Raw genomic sequence first — 24,764 nt, forward strand, 5'->3', positions numbered from 1 at the left:
CATAGGGAGGTTGATCATGACCAGCAGATGACCTCTATTGATTTTGAGATCAGTAGGTCAAAGGTCAAGCATGTTCAGCTTCGACATTGGCTTATTTCTGTGACAAGGCCATATTGTGGGGGTATAATTCGTCACTCCTGTGACAACTCTAGTTGAACTTGAATATTTCTGGAACTGATAATATTTTGAAACTTAAAACATGTCCTTGTTAGGTTGTGTCTTTATGAAATCTAAGTCAGGTTGATGATCTGGGTTAACAACTAGTTGACTAGGTCATATTATTGAAAATCTCTGTTAACTCTCTGGAGGTAATTTCTTCTACCTGATCTATTGGACACTTGGTCAGAATGATTTTACTTTATACAGTCGAGGCCATAGGGTCCTCTAGGATAATGAATTTAGGTCAGTAGGCAAAATCATAGAAAAACCTTGTTAACACATAAAAGAGACCATATTTTCGACCTGTTCTGTATGAAATATAGTCAGAGTGTTTTTGTGAAATCTAGATCTATTTTGAACTTGGCTATCTTTGGTCAAAAAGACAGTCATTAGGTCAAAGCATAGAAAAAACTTTTTTAATTCTCTGGACAGCAAATTGTCCATCTGGTCTGAATGAAACTTGGTCAGAATGTTTGTCTTTATACAGTTAGGCTACATTTGAAATTCAGTCATCTAGGGTTAAAAATTGGGTCACTTTAAGTAAATGAAATCATAGAAAAGCCTTGACAATAATTGAAAAGCCACAGTTTTATTGGATCCTCATGAAACTTATCAGAATGTTTTATAATGAAATCTAGATGATGTTTGAACTTGGTTAGCTTAGATCCAAAACTAGGTCACTAGACTCAATGTTGTTTTTGCCCTGTCTGTCTGTCCATCCGTCACACTTCATTTCCGATCAATAACTGGAGAACCATTTGACCTAGAACCTTCAAACTTCATAGGATGACAGGGCTTACGGAGCAGACAACCTCTATAGATTTTGGGGTTACTCTGTTAAAGGTAAAGGTCATAGGGGCCTGAACATGGAAAACCATTTCCTATCAATAACTTGAGAACCACTTGACCCTGAATATTGAAACTTCATAGGATGATTGGACATGCAGAGTAGATGACAGCTATTGATTTTGGGGTCACTGTGTTAAAGGTCAAGGTCACAGGGGGCTGAACATGTAAAACCATTTCCGGTCAGTTACTTGAGAACCACTTGACCCAGAATGTCGCAATTTCATAGGATCATAGGTTTAATTGGACATGCAGAGTAGATGACCCCTGTTGATTTTGAGGTCACTGTATTAAAGGTCAGGGTCACAGTGGACAGAACATGGAAATCCATTTCCAATCAATAACTTGGGAACCATTTGACCTAGAACCTTCAAACTTTATAGATTGATAGGACTTAAAGTGTAGATGACCTTATTATGTTTTAGGTCACTTGAGCTAAGGTCAAGGTCACAGGGGCCTGAACATAGAAAACTCTTTCCAATCAATAACTTTTAATTTTACAGGGGCCTGAACATGGAAAACCGTTTCCAGTTCATAACTTGAGGACCACTAGGCCTAGAATGTTGAAAGTTAGTGGGATGATTGGACATGCCAAGTAGATGATCCCTATTGCAGGCAACCATCAGTGTCTTTTTGACTTTGCTCCTGTCCCCTATTGACTTCTTGCCTATATGACTGTGCATTGGGGGAGACATGCGCTTTTCTACAAAAGCATTTTCTAGTTAATATTCCAGTAGCCTAGTTAATATTCTTCCTGACCTTCATGAAACTTTGTCAGAATATTCGTCTTTATAAAATCTAGGTCAAGTTTGAAACTGAGTTGTCTGAAGTCAAAAATAAAAAAAGAATAGATAACTTTGTCAAATAACACTTAACACTTCAGAAGCCAGTTTTTATAACTAATTGTTATGAAACTTGGTTAGAATGGTTGTCTTTCTGAAAGCTATATCATGTTTGAAGAAGTCAGGTGAGTGATACAGGGCTGTAATAGCCATCTTGTTTAATGATGTACTTTTATTTGCATAACGGATTTAAGAAGTATTGTACAAAAGTGAATAAAATCCATTGCAATGAAATCTAGGACAGATGTGTTTTAAAGTTTGATATTGATGTCAGTCTTTGAAAATTTGTATTAAAATCATATCTAAGGTAATCAGGATTTTCATTGAGTGTACATGCTATGACATATAATAGTTTGTTACCTTTTCAGGAAATGGAAACTTGAAATTTGACACATTAATGGAATGGTGGTCTCAGAAGAACGGAGATTCTGGTTCCCGTTTAATCATTGTCTGTGATACTCAGCATTCATGGCGCTGGGCTCAAGATGTTTCCAAAATAGATGACAATTTTGTGGCTTTGCAAACTTGTAAATTTACACGAATGCCCGATCCAGAATTCGGTGACAAGTTGACGGTTGGTACTTTTACTGATGACTGGGTAACTTATAATCTCACTGATGATATAGAACCTGCATGGTCTGATAAGGACAGAATTATTCGGTCAGTTTACAAAGTCTCAAAGAACTGGACAAATTTTGTGTTCCACTTGCCAACACCGGAGGATATAGAAGACCATTGGGAGAGCAACTTTCCAAAATTTACAAAGCCATTGATCAAAGGTGTGAACTTTTTTGAAACTGGAGGTTTGTGCTGCTGTTGCGACGGTGTTCGGCGATGTGTAAAACGTAAAAGAATGCAATGGCTGCCACCTAAGGCATGGGAAACAGGACATGGTTTTAAACTTGTCAGGTCTTAAACTTCATGTATTGGCATTTTACATGGTTATACAATCATTTTGATAAAACTTGTTTTTAGTTCATTTTGACAACAGTGTTTTGATATCTTTTTCATTTAACAAACTTATATTCATGTATTCACACTGTTTTTACAATAGTCCATATATGATATCAAGTGAATGTTTATTTATTTATAACATTTGTTTATTGTGTTGCACATTTGTGATAGTAGGTGACCATTAATGTTTTCAGGATAGTAGGTCAAGGTCACAGTGAAGTCTGACTCAAGGGGTTTTATGATCAATTCCTGGAGAACACAAGAGTCTAAAGTCATCAGACCTTAAAGGGTGATTGTCAGTGGTCAGAAGATTTCCCAAATTGTTTTAGGGGTCAGTAGGTTAGAGGTCAAGGTTAAGTGACCATTAAGACTAGAAATTGTTTCTGATCAATAAATTTAGACATTTTCTGTCTAGGGCTGTCATGCTTTAAAGGATGATTGTATGAGGTCAGTAAATAATCTCTACCATTTGGGGGTCAGTAGGTCAATGGCCAAGTGGGCTGAAAACAGTTTCATATCAGTTACTGGAGAACTGCCTCTGGTCAAGATGAACCCAGCTGCTTTTGAGGTCAGTAGTTGAAAGGTCAAGGTCACAATGTGTCCATGAATAACTTGTCATGCTTTATTTGATGATTGTATTTTTTGTCAGTAGAAGAGCCCGAGCCCGGTTACTTTCATGATCATTCTGGCTAAAGTCAAGGTCACATCATATTAAGACTGAAGATAAAGTAGTTAGATATCTCTTTCAGACCTTCAAAGTGAGCATCTTTGTTTTACAAACAGCTCTTGTATTAATTTTTGTCACTGTTCTAGATTCATATGTTGTTATATAGTGAATAATGGCTTAAACATTTTTACAAAAGAGACAACAGCTTCATTTCAGTAACAGATTTAAAGTCAATTCCAATTTTTCCAATTTTCGTTTAATTCAATTTATTTTATGCACATGATTCAAAGAGTTTTATTGGCATTAGTCAGAAGTAAAAAGTTAAAAAGTTTAAAATTCAAGACATTTTATCAGATTCTCTATTATGAGGTGTGTTACATGGATGAATGATTGTCATTTGAATTGCCTTTTTTCAGAAAAATTCAGAAAGATGTATTTTTTCTTTAACAATGTTGAAATTTTTTTCAGTTCTGCAATAAAGGTATTTCTTGGTTTCCCTTTGTCTTCAGTATACGGTATGACTATATACTGGTTTTAAAGCATAAGAAATGTCATCCAATAAAAAAAATTTGTTTTGATCGACAAATTTGAAAAAAATTATACCGTCATTGTATGAGTATAAGAGGCACTTTTTTACCGAGATTCTGGTCAGGAAGGACCGATGCGACCTATACACAGGTATAGAACAAGACCACATTTTTTCCCCAACTCAAAAATAAGAAAATCGATCTTTGTTTACCCCGCACTATCTTTGTTTACACCGTGTACCTTTACATTGAAGAGAATTCAAGGGGAGTAACTACCTATGATTCAGGCATAGCTAACAGCCGGTATCGGGACCTGGCGTCTTAAATTTGTATTAAATGTAAAATTAAGAGCTCGCATAAAAACTTTAGATAAATAAATGCTGTTTTTCATTAAAATGTATTTTACAACTCATCAAGTTTTTAACAAAACCTGTGTAAAATTTTCCCATGTGTTTTCACACATTTTGCAATAAAATATTTGAAACTCCATATCAAGTAGCCCGGAAATCAATAGTCTAGTCTTCAAACATAATTTTGATATTTGTCTATAATCCCCTTGTTCATCGATAAATTCACGCCCAAGGCATTAATTATCTTACCACCTACTGTCACAATCTGCAAACAATTAACCATTTAATCATTATATATAACCCGGGGGCAATTGTAAACACGTGCATGCGAGATTTTAGACTGATCCAATAACATCATAGTCGCTGATCCGTAGTGTTCAAAATCATTTGAAGTCATTCTACCGCAACCTGCCAAAGAGTACTTTTGTTTTTGCTGGCTTCAGTATTTATGGAGCAATCAGGATGTGGCAGTTTAATGCTTACACCTAGTTTATGCTTTTCAATTTAAATACTTGCACAACATGCAAAAAAAATTGACCATGATTAAGCAAAAATTGGCAAGTTCATGTTTTAACAGTTAAAATTGCCTATATTTCTAAGAAAGAAAAAAACACTATAGAAACCATGCAAAACTATAGAGAATTCCGGACTAACATAAATTCGGATAAGTGAATTTTATCAGATAAATTGCAATTCATACTACCCTAAGGATTTTGCAAGTTTATAAAAATTGATTGACATTCCTTTTGTGATACTGCAATTAAGGTATTAGGCCCCTAATAGTAATGTTTAAAAAATGGCATTTGCTTGGTATATTGTTACAGTTGACCGTGCTTCGCACTTTGTTGCAAATTTTTAAAAACTTTTACCGTGCCGTTTTTTAGCTCACCTGTCACAAAGTGACAAGGTGAGCTTTTGTGATCGCGCGGTGTCCGTCGTCCGTCCGTGCGTCCGTGTGTCCGTAAACTTTTGCTTGTGACCACTCTAGAGGTCACATTTTTCATGGGATCTTTATGAAAGTTGGTCAGAATGTTCATCTTGATGATATCTAGGTCAAGTTCGAAACTGGGTCACGTGCCATCAAAAACTAGGTCAGTAGGTCTAAAAATAGAAAAACCTTGTGACCTCTCTAGAGGCCATATATTTCAAAAGATCTTCATGAAAATTGGTCAGAATGTTCACCTTGATGATATCTAGGTCAAGTTCGAAACTGGGTCACGTAGGGGTCAAAAACTAGGTCAGTAGGTCTAAAAATAGAAAAACCTTGTGACCTCTCTAGAGGCCATATTTTTCATGAGATCTTCATGAATATTGGTCAGAATGTTTATCTTGATGATATCTAGGTCAAGTTCGAAACTGGGTCACGTAGGGTCAAAAACTAGGTCATTAGGTCTAAAAATAGAAAAACCTCGGACCTCTCTAGAGACCATATTTCTCAATGGATCTTCATGAAAATTGGTCAGAATGTTCATCTTGATGATATCTAGGTGAAGTTCGAAACTGGGTCACGTGGGGTTAAAAACTAGGTCAGTAGATCTAAAAATAGAAAAACCTGGTGACCTCTCTAGAGGCCATATTTTTCATGAGATCTTCATGAATATTGGTCAGAATGTTCACCTTGATGATATCTAGGTCAAGTTCGAAACTGGGTCATGTGGGGTCAAAAACTAGGTCAGTAGATCTAAAAATAGAAAAACCTTGTGACCTCTCTAGAGGCCATATTTCTCAATGGATTTTCATGAAAATTGGTCAGAATGTTCACCTTGATGATATTCAGGTCAAGTTTCGAAACTGGGTCACGTGCGGTCAAAAACTAGGTCAGTAGGTCTAAAAATAGGAAAACCTTGTGACCTCTCTAGAGGCGATATTTTTCAATGGATCTTCATGAAAATTGGTCAGAATGTTTACCTTGAAGATATCTAGGTCAAGTTCGAAACTGGGTCACGTGGGTTTAAAAACTAGGTCAGTAGATCTAAAAATAGAAAAACCTTGTGACCTCTCTAGAGGCCATATTTTTCATGAGATCTTCATGAATATTGGTCAGAATGTTCATTTTGATGATATCTAAGTCAAATTCGAAACTGGGTCACGTGGGGTCAAAAACTAGGTCAGTAGGTCTAAAAATAGAAAAAACATTGTGACCTCTCTAGAGGCCATATTTCTCAATAGATCTTCATGAAAATTGGTGAGAATGTTCAGCTTGATGATATCTAGGTCAGGTTCGTAACTGGGTCATGTGCGGTCAAAAACTTGGTCAGTAGGTCGAAAAATAGAAAAACCTTGTGACCTCTCTAGAGGCCATATTTTTCATGAGATCTTCATGAAAATTGGTGAGAATGTTCACCTTGATGATATCTAGGTCAAGTTTAAAAGTGGGTCACGTGCCTTCAAAAACTAGGTCATTAGGTCAAATAATAGAAAAACCTTGTGACCTCTCTAGAGGCCATATTTTTCAATGGATCTTCATGAAAATTGGTCAGAATTTTTTATCTTGATGATATCTAGGTCGTATGTGCTCAAAAACTAGGTCACTATGTCAAATAATAGAAATAACGACGTCATACTCAGTTGAGCACTGGGTCATTTAGGGATAGGTGAGCGATTCAGGACCATCATGGTCCTCTTGTTTATAAAATTTGTGTAGTTTATGGTATTTCCTCAAGCTCAAGTAGAGACATATTTCAAGGTGGCGGCCTGTATCCAAAATGTTTGCAGAGATTTCATTATATCATTATTTTTTATGAAAGAATCATCAAACTATTGTTAAACAATTATAAAACTAAAAAATAAAAGTGTCAGTATCATTTTTTTCTAGGGTGCCTCAAGTAAACGGATTTAATGAGACAGAATTCTATCTCAAACATTGAAAAATTAAGGCCAAATCCTGCGGGTCTGTTTTGAATTTTGCTCACTTCATTCAAAAATAACTGTGGGGCAGAAGTAAAACTTACCTAAATTTCTTCCACAATATGTAATCTAAAGAATGAAGGCAAAATAGAGAACTTTTACCGCACGTAACTCAGTATTTTTAAAGATGTCTAACTCTACCCCTTCTATTTCAGAGGTAAATTCACTTTGAACAGCAAGAAATTGCTTATCAAATGAATATTTTCCATTTTTGTACAATAAATCAATAACAAGTCTTGAAAGAAGTAAAAACTTACTAGAAAAAAAGAAAAATAAGGAAAAAAAATTTTGGTCCCAGTGGGGCTTGAACCTACGGACCCCTGAAAATCGCAGTCAAAGTAGGTTTATGGTAGAAATTGAATACTCTTCAAAAAGGAGATACTCTATTATGGGCCTAATACCTTAATTAACATGAGAAGAATTCCCAGTGTAAATAAATTTAGTTTTAATCTAAATATGGACAATCCAGAGCAAGAGATTCCCTTTTTTCTGCTACCAATACATGGTTGTAAGCATTTGTCTAGAAATCCATTGATATTTTTCACTGTCTTATACATGAGTGCGACCTATACTCGTATGATTATGGTACTGCGAGCACCTTTTCATGAAAATCTTACTTATGGTCACATTGTTACAGTCAGGTATTACCATATGCATAGACATTTTGTTGTACCCCCCGACAACAAAGTTGTAAGGGGGGGTATACTGGTTTCAGGTTGTCTGTCTGTCTGTCTGTCTGTCTGTCTGTCTGTCCGTCTGGTCGTCTGTCCGTAGACGCAATCTTGTGCGCACCATCTCTCCTTATCCCCTTGACACAATTTAATGAAACTTCACACAAGTGATCAGTACCAACAGTAGTTGTGTATGGGGCATGTTAGGTTATTTTAGAAAAAAAAATTGCAGAGTTATGGGACTTTGTTTTTTGTTACTATACTATATACATAGACACAATGTTGTGGGCACCATCTCTCCTCATTCCCTGGACACAATTTAATGAAACTTCACACAAGTGATCAGTACCAACAGTAGTTGTGCATGGGGCATGTTAGGTTCTTTTAGAAAATTTTTTTGCAGAGTTATGGGACTTTGTTTTCTGTTACTTTACTATATACATAGACACAATCTTGTGCGCACCATCTCTCCTCATCCCCTTGACACAATTTAATGAAACTTCACACAAGTGATCAGTAACAACAGTAGTTGTGCATGGGGCATGTTAGGTTCTTTCAGAAAATTTTTTTCCAGAGTTATGGGACTTTGTTTTTTTGTTACTATACTATAGACATAGACACAATCTTGTGCACACCATCTCTCCTCATCCCCTTGACACAATTTAATGAAACTTCACACAACTGATCAGTAACAACAGTAGTTGTGCATGGGGCATGTTAGGTTCTTTCAGCGACAAAAATTGCAGAGTTATGGGACTTTCTTTCTTGTTAACATACTATGTACATACAGTCTGCATATGCAATCTTGTGCGTGCCTAATCTACCAAACCCTTACACACAATTTAATGAAACTTCACACAAGTGATCAGTACCAACCCTAGTTGTGCATGGGGCATGTTACATTCCTTTAGATAAATATTCTGCATAGTTATGGGACTTTGTTTTTTGTTACTATACTGTATACATACAGTCTATATACATACAGTCCACATAACTATGCAGTCTTGTGTGTGTCAAATTGCAATGTACTGTGTCAGTGCATGCGGGGGGTACATTCATCACCTTTAGTGATAGCTCTAGTTCATTCTGTTGAAGAAAACACAAAGAAACTAGTCTCACATCTTTAAAATTTGTTCAAAAGCAGCTTTTTGTCATAAGATGACATTTTCTTTTTTAAAATAATTATTACTTCTCCCTGTATGACTGTAAACTGGCCCTGTTAAAATGACTTTTGAAGATGAAAGTCCAAGGTTTTGTGTGTGTTTTTTTTTACATTTATTTCAGATATTTACAGTTTTAATAGATCTCTCTATTGGAAAGGTCTTGAAATTGGAGCATATATCTGTTACACTATTACAGTAATCTGATCCATGACGGGGCCTCCATGGTCGAGTGGTTCAGGTCACTGACTTCATATCACTTGCCCCTCACAGATGTGGGTTCAAGCCTCACTCGGGGCATTGAATTTTTCATGTGAGGAAGCCATCCAGCTGACATACAGAAGGTCGATTGTTCTACCCAGGTGTTTGCCTATAATAAAATAATACTTGGAGGGGCACCTAGGGTGTTTCTCCACCATCAAAGCTGGGAAGTCGCCATATGACCTAAATTGTGTTGGTGCAACATATCAACAAAAACAAACTTAATCCATGTGAAAGACTTGTCTGTATGGTTTGTGTTGATGACTTTAGATATGCTTACATATGCAAAATACTCCCTAGACAGACATAATCAGACTTGGATCTCCAGAGTATTTATGTTTTGTGTGCAATATGTGTTGGAATGATCATTAGTTGTGCCATGTAAGTGAAAACGAAACATTAAAATTGAGCCGTGTCATGAGAAAACCAACATAGTGCCTTTGCAACCAGCATGGATCCAGACCAGCCTGCGCATCTGCGCATTCTGGTCAGGATCCATGCCGTTCGCTTTCAAAGCCTATTGCAATTAGAGAAACCATTAGCGAACAGCATGGATCCTGACCATATTGCGCAGATGCGCAGGCTGGTCTATATCCTTGCTGGTCGCAAACGCACTATGTTGGTTTTCTCATGGTGCGGCTCAAATTTAGAGGAGAAAAAAATCACTTGAAAAAATGAGATCTTGATCCCTGTTTAGGTAACTTTTTATGGTAAGCCTGACTATATTAAGAGTTGGTAGAACTCTTGTAAATTTTGTATGTAAGCTGGTATCTGAGTGACCACAAACTGGGAATGGATTTAAACCTCACACACTTGTTCACTGTGATAATTTGACATGTAGTGCGCAGGTTTCAATACTCCTTTTTGCATTTTCTTAAAAGTTATGTCCCTTTTTTTGATACAGAATTTTTTGTTAATGTTTTAAATGTAAGTTGGAATCTTAGTAACCACTAAGTGGGGATGGATTAAAACTTCATACACTTGTTCTCTGTGATAATTTGACATGCAATGCATAGGTTTCGTAACTCAGTATTGCATTTTATTAAAATTTTGACCCTTTCTGAATTTGGCAATTTTTGATTAAGCTTTTGTTTATATGTAAGGTTCACACACTCATTCACATTAATGAGCTGGTATGAAATGCAGTTGGTCAAAAAATGTTGTTTAGGTGGACAAATTTATGTTTAAACATAACAATTTTTGATGAAGTTTTTGCATGTAGTCTGGTATTTCAGTAAACACAAATAGAGTAGATTTTAACTTCATCATTTTGATGATCTTATGTGAATTTTGATGAACTGATGTGAATTTTGATGAACTGATGTGAATTGCACAGTTTCTTTAAGTCTGTTCTTGATTTTAACAGATAAAGCCACTTTTTGACATTGTATGTTGTGATAAAAATTTTCTATTTATGCTGATATCTCATTTAGCATTTTTAGAGAGAAGTGTTTTATGACTCTAACTTATGTTTAAGCAAATTTTATACGTACTAACTTCCGTGAATTTATTCAGTCGCAAGGAGGGTCTATACAGTAAACTTGGCTTATACATTAAATGATATTTTGATGTGATAGGGTCCTTGAATAGTTATACAAGGTACATAATACTTAAACTTTTGAACAAGTCTTTCAGTGTAATAATCTATATGAATAATCAACACTAAAGTGTTTTAATGATGTGCAGCATTCCAATTTTTGTTCTTTATTAATAAAGGAGATATGTATCGTAGCTTTTTTTTTGTTCTTTATTTTCCTTGAAAAGGCCTAGATGTATTCAGTTTTTTTTATATATTCCAGACGATAACAACAGCTCATAAATCTGGGTTCAAAAATGGAAGAAATAAATGGTTCATATAAGTTATGTTTATGTTGTCCAGAAAGGAAATCATAAATGTTGCTGCTTTGTCTGTCTGTCTGTCCATCCATCCATCAGTTCCACAATTCTTGTCCAGGGTAATCCTCAGCAACAACTGGCTGGAATTCAACAAAACTTCTTAGGAACCTTCACTCTCAAGAGGAGATGCGCATAATTATTATTATCTTTATGTTCCAGTCTGATGATTTTTATGCCCCCAGCATCTACTGATGCGAGAGGCATATAGTGATTGTCCTGTCCATCCGTCCGTCTGTCCATCTGTCCATCCGTTTTCATTCGTACGAGGTTAACCAAATGGGACCGTTTCATCTAGCATCAATACCCCTTACTAGAATGACTTGATACTAATGCAGATGTAACCTGTGACCATTCCTCATCTTCAAACATCACCTGGCCTCAGTTTGACCTTAACCTTGACCTCGTTTTGGACTTAGGTTGCTTTGTATCGACAAGGATGCCACCGGGGGCATCGAGCGTTTATTGAATGCAGATTCTTGTTCACTCTGTTATTGGCTTTTCATTATTCAACATTAGTAAACAATAGTTCCATCCATGTCCAGAGTAACTGTTAGCAAACTTTGCCTGGAATTTTGCAAAAATCAATAGGAATGATTTTTCACTGAGTTATTGCCCTTTGATTATTCAAGATGATAGTATACTTCAGCACCATTTCTTCTCCTCAGTATTCTCCATTGCATTATTGCCCTTTGATTATTCAACATTTGTAAACTATAGTTCCACCCCAATGTCTACAGTATTTCTCAGCAACCGCTGGCTGGAATTCAGTGAAAGTTCATAGGAAGCTTCACTCGCAAGAGGAGATGTATATATCTTGTGCATGCATATTCTCAGCAACTACTAGTCTGAGTTCTAAGAAACTTTCTTGGAATCTTTACTACTAAGATGAGGTATGTGCCCAGTTGATGAATTCTGCTTTTGTGCTTTCAAAATGCATTATTCTTACTTCAGGGAGCATTCATTGGTTTTATCAGTATTTTCTTACTCGTCATCTGTCAAAATATGCATGATGCCATAAGCTGATGCAACAGAGTCAGCTACTGCCATCCCAATACTTCAGCAAGCAACTGACTTGATCATAAAAAGTTAACTAATTCGAGATTTCTTGCTGAAACCAAACTGAACAGCAGCAAAGCAGCAAATAAATGCCAGTGGAAATGATGACATCCTTGTGTAATACATTGATACTCTTTTAAGTTATTAATTGTGAAAGTTCATGGGTTCGATATATATTTATTACCTGTCAATCTCTGCCATGCTGACTGAGTGACTGATAAAGGCAAGTTACTAGTTATGATTTTAACTCGATTTTATCAAAATTGTCTTTTTTAAAGTGTGGGGGATAGATGTTACTTTTCAACCATCATTTTTAAAAGGTAGATCTACATAGAAATTATAATAATTAGCCCCCGTCAAAGCTGGAGGGGTATGATGTTATGTTTTGTTTTTGTTCAATGTCCATGTCCTTAAGTGATATTTCTTGCGAAACCACTGAGCCACAGTAACTTTTTTTAAAGTTTTTTGAAGTGTAAACACTTCAACTCGGGAACTACAAACTTCCAACTAAAGGCAGGATGGCTGTGACTGGCAGTTGACCTGTATTGATGCTAGAAAAGATAAAAGGTAAGGATTACTAAGGTTTCCTGGAAGTAGACCCTACAGTGCAATCCAAACACAGCCAAAGAGCCTGGCATGCACCACAACAAAAAGAAGCTGTAATGGAAAAATATTGTAGACATGTAGTAATTCAAGGTCGCAGTGCCCTTGTGGTGAAAATTTGTTTCAGATCGATAACTCAAGAATGCTTCAGCTCAGGAAACTCAGTTAATAAGGCTGGTTAGGTCAACGACAGATGATCGTGGTGATCTTGTCTCAGCTTCAAATCGATTTCTGATAAATGCTTTGGCTGAAGAACCTCAAACTTGACAGGAAGGTTTGACCAAAACAGATAAATCCTATCAGTTTCGATAGTGAAAGTCATGCTCACTTTGAGCTAAAAATTCGTTATTGCATCTTTTAGCTTCAAGGTACAAAGTAGTCTGACAAAAATAACAAGAGTTTTCACATTATTTTGTATCAATTTTGATCAAACTTGTTTTGGGCGTGTAAGTCATTTGCAGTGAAAGTTCTTGTTATAGAGCTAAAAATAATTTAACTGACTAAGAAAGGTTGATGTCATGCAGACGTCACTGACGTGGGGAGGATTATTTACCCTTTATTGGAACAAATATAATGCAAGGTTGGCACATCAGTAGCAGATACTTTATTTTTCAAATGATACAAATTAAAGAAGACTATATTGGCTAGTTTTGAAGTTCTGGAAACAGTCTATACTTGTTTATTGAACAACCCTCGTATGTTTCAAAGATATTGACAAAAATGGAAGTTTTGGATTACAAGATTTGGTACACAGAAAGTAATGAGAAATGTTAGAAAATCCTCTTCCAACATGCTTATGACGTGCTTTATTTAAATAAAATGTCATTGATCATCTCAATCATCATACTAATAAAGTTTTAACATTAATAATATTCCAAAATCCTGTTCTGTTATGACTATGTCTATAAATATTTATTAAACATGTATAAAGGTAGTCTCGGTGTCAGTTATGTTAAAATGACACTTAATTGTTATAACTTACATCTTCTATTTATGTTTTAACTTAATTAATGTCACATTTCCACTTTACATAGTGAAATTCAGTAATTCATACAGTACCTATTAAGGTCTAGTATTTGTTTATCTCTTGTAGGTTGACATTGTTATCTTAATTAATATGATAACACAAATTAATTCATTACAATTGATTACAGGATGCCTACTAATGCAGCCTAGAAAAAATCTAGAGGACATGCTGTATGTATTTCTACCCAACACATAGAATACATGCAGGCTAGGAATCCAGTTGCCATACCACAGGAAAGATACTATGTAGCCAGTTTTCAAATAGCTTCTATGCAAATTGTGCATTTGTTGGAAATTAAAATTTAAAGCTGTTTTTGTCAAGTTTTTAACTAAAATATTAATGTATGTTGGTATGGTAACCATGGTTACCCAACTGGTTCCTTAATATGTGCAAAGATAAAAATTCCTGAAAGTTTCAAATTGAATAAAATCAATTTTTATTTTTGTTGGTAGTCATATAACATTACAAGCACAATGCACAGCTTTTGCCGGACATGAATGTTCTTACAGAGAACTGCTAAGATAAGATAAGATTTATTTCAAGTCTTCAAGATAGCAAACAAGTACAATACATAAGCTCATGTGAGCTTTTGAACCGACTACAGAATAACATATAGTATATATTAACACAATTAATGTATAAAAAGCTGCAGTAATAATGAGGAGATTAATGTTAAGGAATATGCAAATAAATTTAATAAAAATAAATGTTTAAACATTTGCTTATAAATAACATAACTTTGTATAGTTAGAATCAACGGAAGCAATCAATGGCTGGTTCTACATTATCGAGGATAGTAAAGTTACTTCCCTTAGACGCATTTACGCCATTTGCTGTTTTACAACGCAGAAATGACTACGGTTAGGAAAACGGTAAGATTTTTGTTTGAGTTCACGGTATACTAGCCCGACAGTCGTCAGAATTGCTTTTGAGAGTATGTGCGTATGTCTGAAAAACATTATTTGAAGTGTCTGAAAATTGTTAGGCAAGTTATATTCAGTAGAAAAACTGGAAAAAGTAGCGGCAGCCGAACCTCAACTTGAGCCTGAGGGCACAGGCACCAGTATCGGACCTGGGACAAAAATATGACCTTGTTTTCATCCTAAATGAGTTCAAAATGAAAAATATGTAGTGAAATATGAGCCCCTTTCAAAAGATACATATGTCTACTGAAGGCCAGAATCTCGAGAATCGAGCCTGCGAGCTATGAGTTCACTTCCCGGGCCGTTGTGAAATAAATTCTCTTGACAATTAAACAAACTACCTATTCATAACTTTAACATGTCCAAAACATTGTGGAATGATACTTATTTCACTTGGGTATTGATTACATTTTACTCGGACTTTATCATAGACTCCCTGTATAAAATCTCGAAGTTTTAACTAAAATAAAGGTATCAAATCGAAATAATATTTCAATGAAACTTCAATGTTTTGTTGTTTGTAGCATCATTTGGAGCATGTGCAGTGAAAAATCTTGATTTGATTTCTTAAATTGTGTGATATTTATTTCTTAAGTCACTATATGTTCATTGTAAAAATACCTCGTTATACCCAAGTGGAAACTGGCAGGTACTCTAAAATGCAGCTCTCTGATTGGTCAGCTAGAACCCCTAATGTTCTGTGATGTCATGATAAAGTTATGAATCACTATTTCACGTGTACATTTAGCTACAAAATGAGACCGACCCCAAGTCTCTAGCCCTCCCCGTTCATGAAATATCTATCAGGAAACAAGTGCCTTTCTTCTGCAAGTTCCAGGTAGATAGAAATGTGGCACAACGAAACGGTACGAAATCACGGGCTAAAAGATGTTTGTCAGCCTAGCAAGAGTCAAATTCATTTGCCATTAATAACAAGTATTACTAAATATGTAAATTATGGCCACTCACCACCGTCAGTAGCATCTTCTACACGCGATATTTACTTTTTTATTTTTCCGTTGGTCTTTCCATTGTATTCTCCGACATTGAAACCAATATGATAATATCCGAGTAATTTTGTGCGAAACGTTGTGATTCTGTCTGAGGTGTGTTGCTATTGGCCAATCAGAAATTGCGTTTAAAAATACCTAATGAATTCTGTTCAATGGCGTAGCATTCAATTGAAAGACCAAGGAAAATTTGAAACGCCAATATCGCGTGTTTGAGATGCTACTGACGACTGTGAGTGGCCCAAGTTTATGTATTTATTTGTACTATTTAGTATTTTTTATTGAAAACGAATAGTACTCGGCGGACAACCATACTTTAGTCTATGTTTACGTACCGATTCTTTGTGCCGCATTTTTATCTACCAGGGGCTTTCAGCAGGAAGGCACTCGTTTCCTGATAGATATTTCATGAATGGGAAGGGCTAGAGACTTGGGGTCGGTCTCAGTTTGAAGCTAAATGTATACGGGAAAAAGTCAAAACGGCATAGCGGCACGCTGGAAAAGAAACCAATTGAAAACGGGCAAATATTTAATGAATGTCGTCAAGGATGTACTTTAAAATCCTCGGTAACGGGTTAGAATTGAAATAATGTATCTCATTTAGTGATTTGCTCTTGAATAAATCATTGTTTGTCGTTCAGATGCGTATTATTAGCTCTATATCAATCGGGCTGCGCCCTTATGATATAATCCTTCGCATCTGAACTCCAAACAATGATTTATTCAGCGACAAATCACTAAATGAGATATATTATTTCTTGAATAAAAGTTTTGTAATGTAAAATGCCAATACAGTTCTTCTAACACAACCTGATTGATTTTCCTATTCAACAAAGAAGGCTGAAAGTTGTGTGTTTTTTTACAACAATTCACAATTTTTGTCGAGCCCACTTGCGGGAGCGAAGACATAGTTGTCCAAATGGCTGTTCGGTGTATGTGCGTGCGTCTGTCCGGATTTGTTTGTCCGGACCATAACTTTGACATGCATGGAGCAATCTTGTTTATATTTGGCATGAATGTTAACCTCAGTGAGACGGAGTGTCTTGTGCAAACCCCAGGTTCCTATCTCAAAGGTCAAGGTCACACTTACAGGTCAAAGGTTAAATTCAAAAATGACTGTCCGGAGCATTTCTTCTTCATACATGGAGGGATTTTGATGTAACTTGGCACAATTGTTCACCATCTTGAGACGGAGTGTCATGCTCAAGAACCAGGTCACTAGGTCTAAGATCAAGGTCACACTTAGAGGTCAAAGGATACAAGAATGACAACTTTGTCCAGAGCATTTCTTCTTCATGCATGGAGGAATTTTGATGTAACTTGGCACAAATGTTCACCACCATGAGACGGAGTCCCTAGGTTTAAGGTCAAGGTCACACTTAGAGGCCAAATGTCAGATACAAGAATGACTTTGTCTGGAGCATTTCTTTTTGATGCATAGAGGGATTTTGATGTAACTTGGCACAGTTGTTCATCATCATGAGACGGAGTGTCATGCGCAAGATCCTAGGATTACTTCCCTTTGTTGTTACTATAAATAGCTTATATTCGTAACTTTTTTATTACTTGTCGTAGGGAAAAATCAAGACCACTTTTCTGTAGTACAACATGCATGTTACATCCAATTTTCAGGTGTATTTTGACCTATCTCTACTGGTGAGGATTTTTGTGTGGACTTAGAATTTTTTTTTTTTTAAGATTTATGTCCCTTTGTTGTTACTTTAAATAACTTATATTGTAACTTTTTGCAATCTCTTTTTTATTTGGCATAAATGTTTGCCTCAATGAGACAAGGAGTGTCATGTGATACTCCCAGTCCTTTTGACAGCTGGCGGGCTCGACATGTTGCAATTAGTTACAATTATTGCGTCTTAGCGTCAAACGGCATAGTGGCCCGTTGGAAAAGAAAACAACAAAAATCAGGCAAATATGTGATGGACGTCATCAAGATTATACTTAAAAATCTTTGATAACGTGTTAAAATCAAAATAATATATCTCATTTAATGATTTGCTCTTGAATAAAAAAATTTCTTTTCGTTCAGATGCGTATTATTATACCACTCGGGCTGCACCCTCGTGATATAATTCCTTCGCATCTGAAGTCCAAACAATGATTTCATTCAACGACAAATCACTGGATGAGATATATTATTTCTTAAATAATTATTATGTAAATATTATTTTTATAATATATTTTATATGCAATTATGAAATCAGATAGAAAGATGCTTTTATTTCCTTCTTGTTTAGATAACACTTCAAAAGGAAGTTTATTTTTAGCTCGCCTGAACTGAAAGTCCAGGATGAGCTATTATATACGAGTGGATGATCCAGCATCCAATGTTATCGTCAGTAATTTTAATAAAGATCTCCTTCTATGAAATTACTGGTTAGAATGACATTAGACTTTGTCTGTAGAATGTCCTCTCTCAATTTATTTGAATGGTTCCACTTGACCTGTTTTAGGCCCTGCTAAAAATAGAAAAAAAACCTTTATACAACTTCTTCCCATGAACAGCTTGATGCATCTACATCAAACTTGGTCTGTAGTATTGTTATAAGCCTTTAACATTTTTTTTTCCATTTGGGACACTAAGCTCTGTTCAGGGGCTGTTAGAGCTAAAACTAGAAAAAACTTTTTGCAGCACTTTTAACCATTTTAGCGTGTGGAGGTAGAGGGGGGTGGGGAGTGGGGGGTAGATAGGTACTGACCATGTTTAGTGATATAATGTTTTCTTCAGGAAAACTCTTCAAACAGATATGTTCCATTGAGCAGTGTGAAAGTTCATACGAAGGTTGATGTATATGGAGTGGTCAAATTCTTCAAACAGCCGTACAAATCGAGGGGCAGTGGTATGTATAGGTCAAGGGGCAGTGATATGTATATATCAAGAGGCAGTGGTATGTATAAATCAAGGGGCAGTATGTATATATCAAGGAGCAATGGTATGTATAAATCAAGGGGCAATGATATGTATATATCAAGAGGCAGTGGTATATATAAATCAAGGGGCAGTGATATGTATATATCAAGGGGCAATGGTATGCATAAATCAAGGGGCAGTGATATGTATATATCAAGAGACAGTGGTATGTATAAATCAAGAGGCAGTCAGGGTTGTCAATAAGAACTGGCTGCCGGCCGAAATGGACGGTTCAAATCGCATGTGGGCCAGTTCAAATTCGCAAAAAAATATAATCTGGCCTTAAAAATTAAACCTGCCGACCATAGCGTTTCTTTTTTTTTGACGATTCTGTCATGAAAATATAATTTGTATAAAGGACTCTTCAATCCAGCCTGAAAATGGATATTACCCGCGGCCGTTTCCCTTCATAATACACAGCATGTCATCACGGTCGATGTTCAGTCTTAATTGCGAGCGTATTTTAACGGCAAAATTACTTAAGCTCCGCCTTGTAATACAAATGATGATATACATACGTCATAATTGACGAAATCCAAGCTAGCGTCAAAGAAATGAAAATTATGTTTCACGGACTGAATTAATATTGCATAAAAATATACATCAGTTATTGTAGTGTCAAAGTTACATTTTGTAGCAAAAACTTTGGAATGATGAAGCGTGACGGGACATCCGTGATAATTTCCAAGAATTTTGAAATCATGAGTGATTAATGCAGTGGAAAAGATGTTCATAAATGCTCCCAAAATGCCCCAGAATGCAGGAAATGAAGTGCTGAATTACAAAATTTTCTGGGGAAGCATGGCCCCCACCCCACAACCCCATTAGCTGGCCGCCTACTTTTCTATTTCAGCCTGTTCAACAAAAACTTATTGGCAGCCTTGGGCAGTGATATGTATATGTATAAATCAAGGGGCAATGGTATGTATAAATCAAGGGGCAGTGATATGTATATATCAAGAAGCAGTGGTATGTATAAATCAAGGGGCAGTGATAAGTATAGATCAAGGGGCAATGGTATGTATAAATCAAGGGGCAGTGATATGTATAAATCAAGGGGCAGTGATATGTATATATCAAGAGGCAGTGGTATGTATAAATCAAGGGGCAGTGGTATGTATAAATCAAGGGGCAGTAATATGTATATGTATATATCAAGGGGCAATGGTATGTATAAATCAAGGGGCAGTGATATGTATATATGAAGAGGCAGTGGTATTTATAAATCAAGGGGCAGTGATATGTATAAATCAAGGGGCAAAGATATGTATATATCAGAGGCAGTGGTATGTATAAATCAAGGGGTAGTGATATGTTTATGTATATATCTAGGGGCAATCGTGTGTATAAATCAAGGGGCAGTGATATGTATATGTATATATCAAGGGACAATGGTATGTATAAATCAAGGGGCATGATGTTATATCAGCATGTATATAATCAAGAGGCAGTGATATGTATAAATCATATAATGTATTAAATCATATATATATATATATATATAAGTATTATATAATGGGGCAGTGGTATGTATAAATCAAGGGGCAGTGATATGTATATGTATATATCAAGGGGCAATGGTATGTATACATCAAGGGGCAGTGATATGTATATATCAAGAGGCAGTGGTATGTATATGTATAGATCAAGGGGCAATGGTATGTATAAATCAAGGGGCAGTGACATGTATATGTATAGATCAAGAGGCAGTGGTGTGTATAGGTCAAGGGGCAATGGTATGTATAGATCAAGGGGCGGTGATATGTATAAATCAAGGGATATTGATATGTATGGATCAAGGGGCAGTGGTATGTATAAATCAAAAGGTAGTGGTATGTATAGATCAAGGGGCGGTGATATATATAAATCAATGGATATTGATATGTATATTTATAGATCAAGGGGCAGTGGTATGTATAAATCAAGAGGCAGTGGTATGTACAGATCAGGATGCAGTGATATGTATAAATCAAGGGGCAGTTGTATGTATAAATCAAGGGGCAGTGATATGTATATGTATAGATCAAGGGGCAGTGGTATGTATAGGTCAAGGGCTGTGGTATGTTTAGGTCAAGGGGCGGTGATGTGTATAAATCAAGGGATATTGATATGTATAGATCACGGGGCATTGGTATGTATAAATCAAGAGGCAGTTGTAAGTATAGATCAAGGGGCAGTGATATGTATAAATCAATTGATATTTATATGTATATATATATAGATCAGGGGGCAGTGGTATGTATAAATCAAGAGGCAGTGGTATGTATAGATCAAGGGGTGGTGATATGTATAAATCAAGGGATATTGATATTTATCTTGCCTCCTACAAGTTTCTTGCATTTCTATTGGTCAATAGACGTCACGTGGAGACAGGATATATTCCATATCCTGCTAGTATATTTCAGATATGATTTTTGATTAAAACAAAATGGCTGCCACACTGCTGGCGTAATTGAATCAAGTCAGAAAATTTATTAGCTCCAGCGATAGTATCGTTTCCGAGAGTAAATTTAGTGTTTTCTTGCCGATTTCATTCTACTAAAGTTGAGGCTCGTGAAGTTTGACAAACGTTAGCCGTAAAAGCGGAAATTTTCTGTATGGGATACACGGAAGTTGAAATCTTGTTTTGGAAGTTAAACAGTTAAATCATCGTGAAATAAAAGAATTGACATATTTGTTACTCAGCTGTTTGTTGTGGGGTCATTTAATCTACGTGCAAGATAAATGATTTAACAGGAAACGTGATGAAAGCCGAAGTATCAAGACATTTATGGCATCGTTGAATCCAGTAACTTTCGAAGGGATGGAACAGAAGTTTTTAGTGTTTCCGATCTAAACCAGTTCATTACCTGTGTAAATGAGCTTTTGTGTTTTGTGATTTAACAAAAAAACACAGGTCATTGTGCATTTTATGACTGGTGTAAATCAACTATAAACAAAACGTGATGACCAAACAAATGATTGTAGGATTCCAGTCTGCACAGTAAGTAGCTTTGTTAATTTACAAAATGTGTTGATTATAGCATGTAAGTCAAGGATAGTTGGCAAGATAAAATCGTTACACTGCTTGTTGGTGACAGGATACGGGATATACGCTGTCTCGAAAATATGGATATCCTCAACAACCTATATCCCGTATCCTGTCACCAACAAGCAGTGTAACTAATAGTATATGTATAGATCAAGGAGCAGTGGTATGTATAAATCAAGAGGCAGTGGTATGTATAGATCAAGGGGAAGTGGTGTGTATTGATCAAGGAGCAGTGGTATGTATAGATCAAGGGGAAGTGGTACGTATAGATCAAGGAGCAGTGGTATGTATAGATCAAGGGGAAATGGTATGTATAGATCAAGGGGCAATGGTATGTATAGATCAAGGGGAAATGGTATGTATAGATCAAGGGGCAGTGGTATGTATAGATCAGGGGGCAGTGATACGATTAAATCAAGGGGCAGAGGTATGTATAAATTAAGGGGTAGTGGAATGAACAAATCAAGGGGCAGTGGTATATATGAACAAATCAAGAGGCTGTGGTATTAAATATAGATTATGAGGCAGTGGTATTATATATAGGTCCTCTGTTTCAGACCACCGACAATAGTGTTAATTGGTTACAACTGTTTACCTATTTCAGACTACTGCGCAATGGTTAGTCTAGTTGACCCTTCCTACATGGATCCTATGGATAAACTGAAATGTTTGTTATTTGCCAAGGAAATGAGTAAACTACCACTTGTCAAGCTTGGACAGATCATCAGATTTCACAGATTGTCGGTACGAGTTCAATTCTTTATAAAGTAAATGTTTTTACATTGTTTACACCCAGAGATATAATCAAAGCCTTGAGATGTCTGATGGTTGCGGGTTTTGCTCGAGTTATTTTCATTTTAAATGCCAATCTATAAATATACATGTATAAGAAACAAATACTAATGTGCCTCATATCTAAGATAAACACTGCCTGACCTTACATGAACAGCTGGAAGTCAGTGATGTAACCATGGGCTGGAATACCTAATCATTAACAGATCTTATATAATCTAAATGGCCAGTGTGAATGGATAGAGGATGAATAAGAACTGCTTGATAATTCATCTGCATTGTTCATGAATGGGACTATTTTGTGTAGCACATGAACAAATTTCTTTTGGATGTGATTTGGAATCAAATAAAGATGCTACATGATTGTCAGAAATACACTTAACTTTGGTAGCGGGATAAACCCGCAACCAAAAATCAGAATTTTAGCTTTACTGTTGGAAGTATATCCTACTCGCCCCAGTGTCGGCACCTTTATTGAAGTAAAGCACTCACTGTATCTCTGTTTTTTTTCTTGATGAGGTGATTCAGACTAAAAATAGTTATTCCTCATCATTATCCACATCATGACATAAGAGCCATAACTGTCATACCAGTATTTCAGGAATTATCCCCCATTTTCTGAATATTGGGTTAAAATCTTCATGCACTTTCATCTTTTTATGCTGCCACATTTATGTGGAGGCATATAATGTTACTGCTGTCCATATGTACGTTCGTCTGTTCGTCCTGAAATCTTGTGTGCCCAACTCCTTCCACATTATTTGCCTGATTTGCTTCAGACTCGCACATGCTTCATGTGCAGATGACCATAAAGGAAGGAACTTTTGCTGTGATTATTTTTACCCGTTGGTAGTTTTGCTATAGAGAATATGAAGAAAAATATTTTATATCCAACTCCTCAAACACTATTGAAAGCATATGTTCGAAAGTTTTGCAGATGAAGGACCTTCATATGGAGATGACCATTAATAATGGACTTTTTTCCGTGGCTAGTATTTCTTATGGGCCTTTCTTAATTTCACAAAGTAGGCCGTAGGGATACAACTTCACGTACACTTTTTCAAGGAAATTGATTCAAAGTTGCTCAGATGCACAGCCTTACCTGAATGCAACCTTTAGTTGAACATCTTTCATGTGAGGATGGTCTGTACTAAAAACTTTGCTATTTAGAGGATGGCACAGTATGTGGTGGCATTCGTGTCCAATGGACACAATTTAAGTTTATAACTAGATGGATTTTATTCAAACTTAAGATAGTTGTTCCACATTATCACCTTCATTCCTTCACACAAGGACCATAACTCTGGCACCAATATTTTCATCAATAATGCCTTCTTTTTACCTACATTTTCAGATTAATAATGAAGCAGAATGGATTTGATTCATACTTTATATACCTGTTTCACATCATCACCCACTTCATATGACACAAGGTCCATAACTCTGGCTCCAGTTATTCATGAATTATACCCCCTTTTACATAGAATTTCAGGTTAATGTTGTGATGCACTTTCAATCTATCGCTACTGTTTCTAAATGGATTTGACTTAAAATAGTTGCCATGTATCATTACCGACATCACATTACACAAGTGCCATAACTCTGGCTCAAATATTTCCTGAATTATGCCCCCTTTTTATCCCCTGCCGAATGCGGGAAGATATAGTAGCAAACAATCAGGGTTTAGGAGCTATCTAACAGTACAGAGAACAAAAGAAAACAATAGGTCATTCCGTGATCAAAGGGTTTAAGGGTTAGTAGCCCATATGCTAGCAGAAGAAAATAACAAAAGAAATACCCCATAAACTTGAAATGAACAAGTGTCCATGTCCATCCTGTCTGTGCAAAACCATATCTATGACATAGTGTGGAGCATTTTAAAAGAAGCATTATAGAAATGTTAACTGCTGTAGGGAAAAGCCACCCTGCAAGTTTTGGTCAGATTGCCACATCATCTTGACGCAAGGTCCAGAACTCTGCGCGGAAATATTACATAAATTATTAGTTAATATTTTGATACAAATAACCAAATTTGGTAAGCTGGTATCTGGGCAACCGCATTTGGGAATAGGGCTAACCTTCTTACAGTTTACTTCTGTTGTTTTACTGCCAGAAGTACACTTCACATAAACAAGTGACGTCAAGGATGTCATTCA

General features: G+C 36.1%; 2 protein-coding genes across 3 annotated transcripts in view; both read left to right on the forward strand.

The window, feature by feature from the left end:
* The window catches only part of LOC123529372 (transmembrane protein 168-like), a 40,666-nt gene extending 29,591 nt beyond the window's left edge, over window positions 1-11,075 (forward strand). For both annotated transcript variants that reach the window (XM_045309683.2, XM_053521327.1), the window contains one exon: window positions 2,216-11,075. In XM_045309683.2, the coding sequence (XP_045165618.2) occupies window positions 2,216-2,763 (548 nt within the window). In that variant the 3' untranslated portion in view covers window positions 2,764-11,075. The remainder of the gene's footprint in view (window positions 1-2,215) is intronic.
* A 3,619-nt stretch (window positions 11,076-14,694) lies between these two features.
* Window positions 14,695-24,764, forward strand: part of LOC123529369 (protection of telomeres protein 1-like) — a 52,758-nt gene continuing 42,688 nt past the window's right edge. The window contains exons 1-3 of the mRNA XM_053520788.1: window positions 14,695-14,798; window positions 18,603-18,714; window positions 22,421-22,560. Coding sequence (XP_053376763.1) covers window positions 14,778-14,798; window positions 18,603-18,714; window positions 22,421-22,560 — 273 coding nt within the window. The 5' untranslated portion in view covers window positions 14,695-14,777. The remainder of the gene's footprint in view (window positions 14,799-18,602; window positions 18,715-22,420; window positions 22,561-24,764) is intronic.

This window comes from Mercenaria mercenaria, chromosome 13 (genome assembly GCF_021730395.1).
Source record: "Mercenaria mercenaria strain notata chromosome 13, MADL_Memer_1, whole genome shotgun sequence".
Lineage (NCBI taxonomy): Eukaryota > Metazoa > Mollusca > Bivalvia > Venerida > Veneridae > Mercenaria > Mercenaria mercenaria.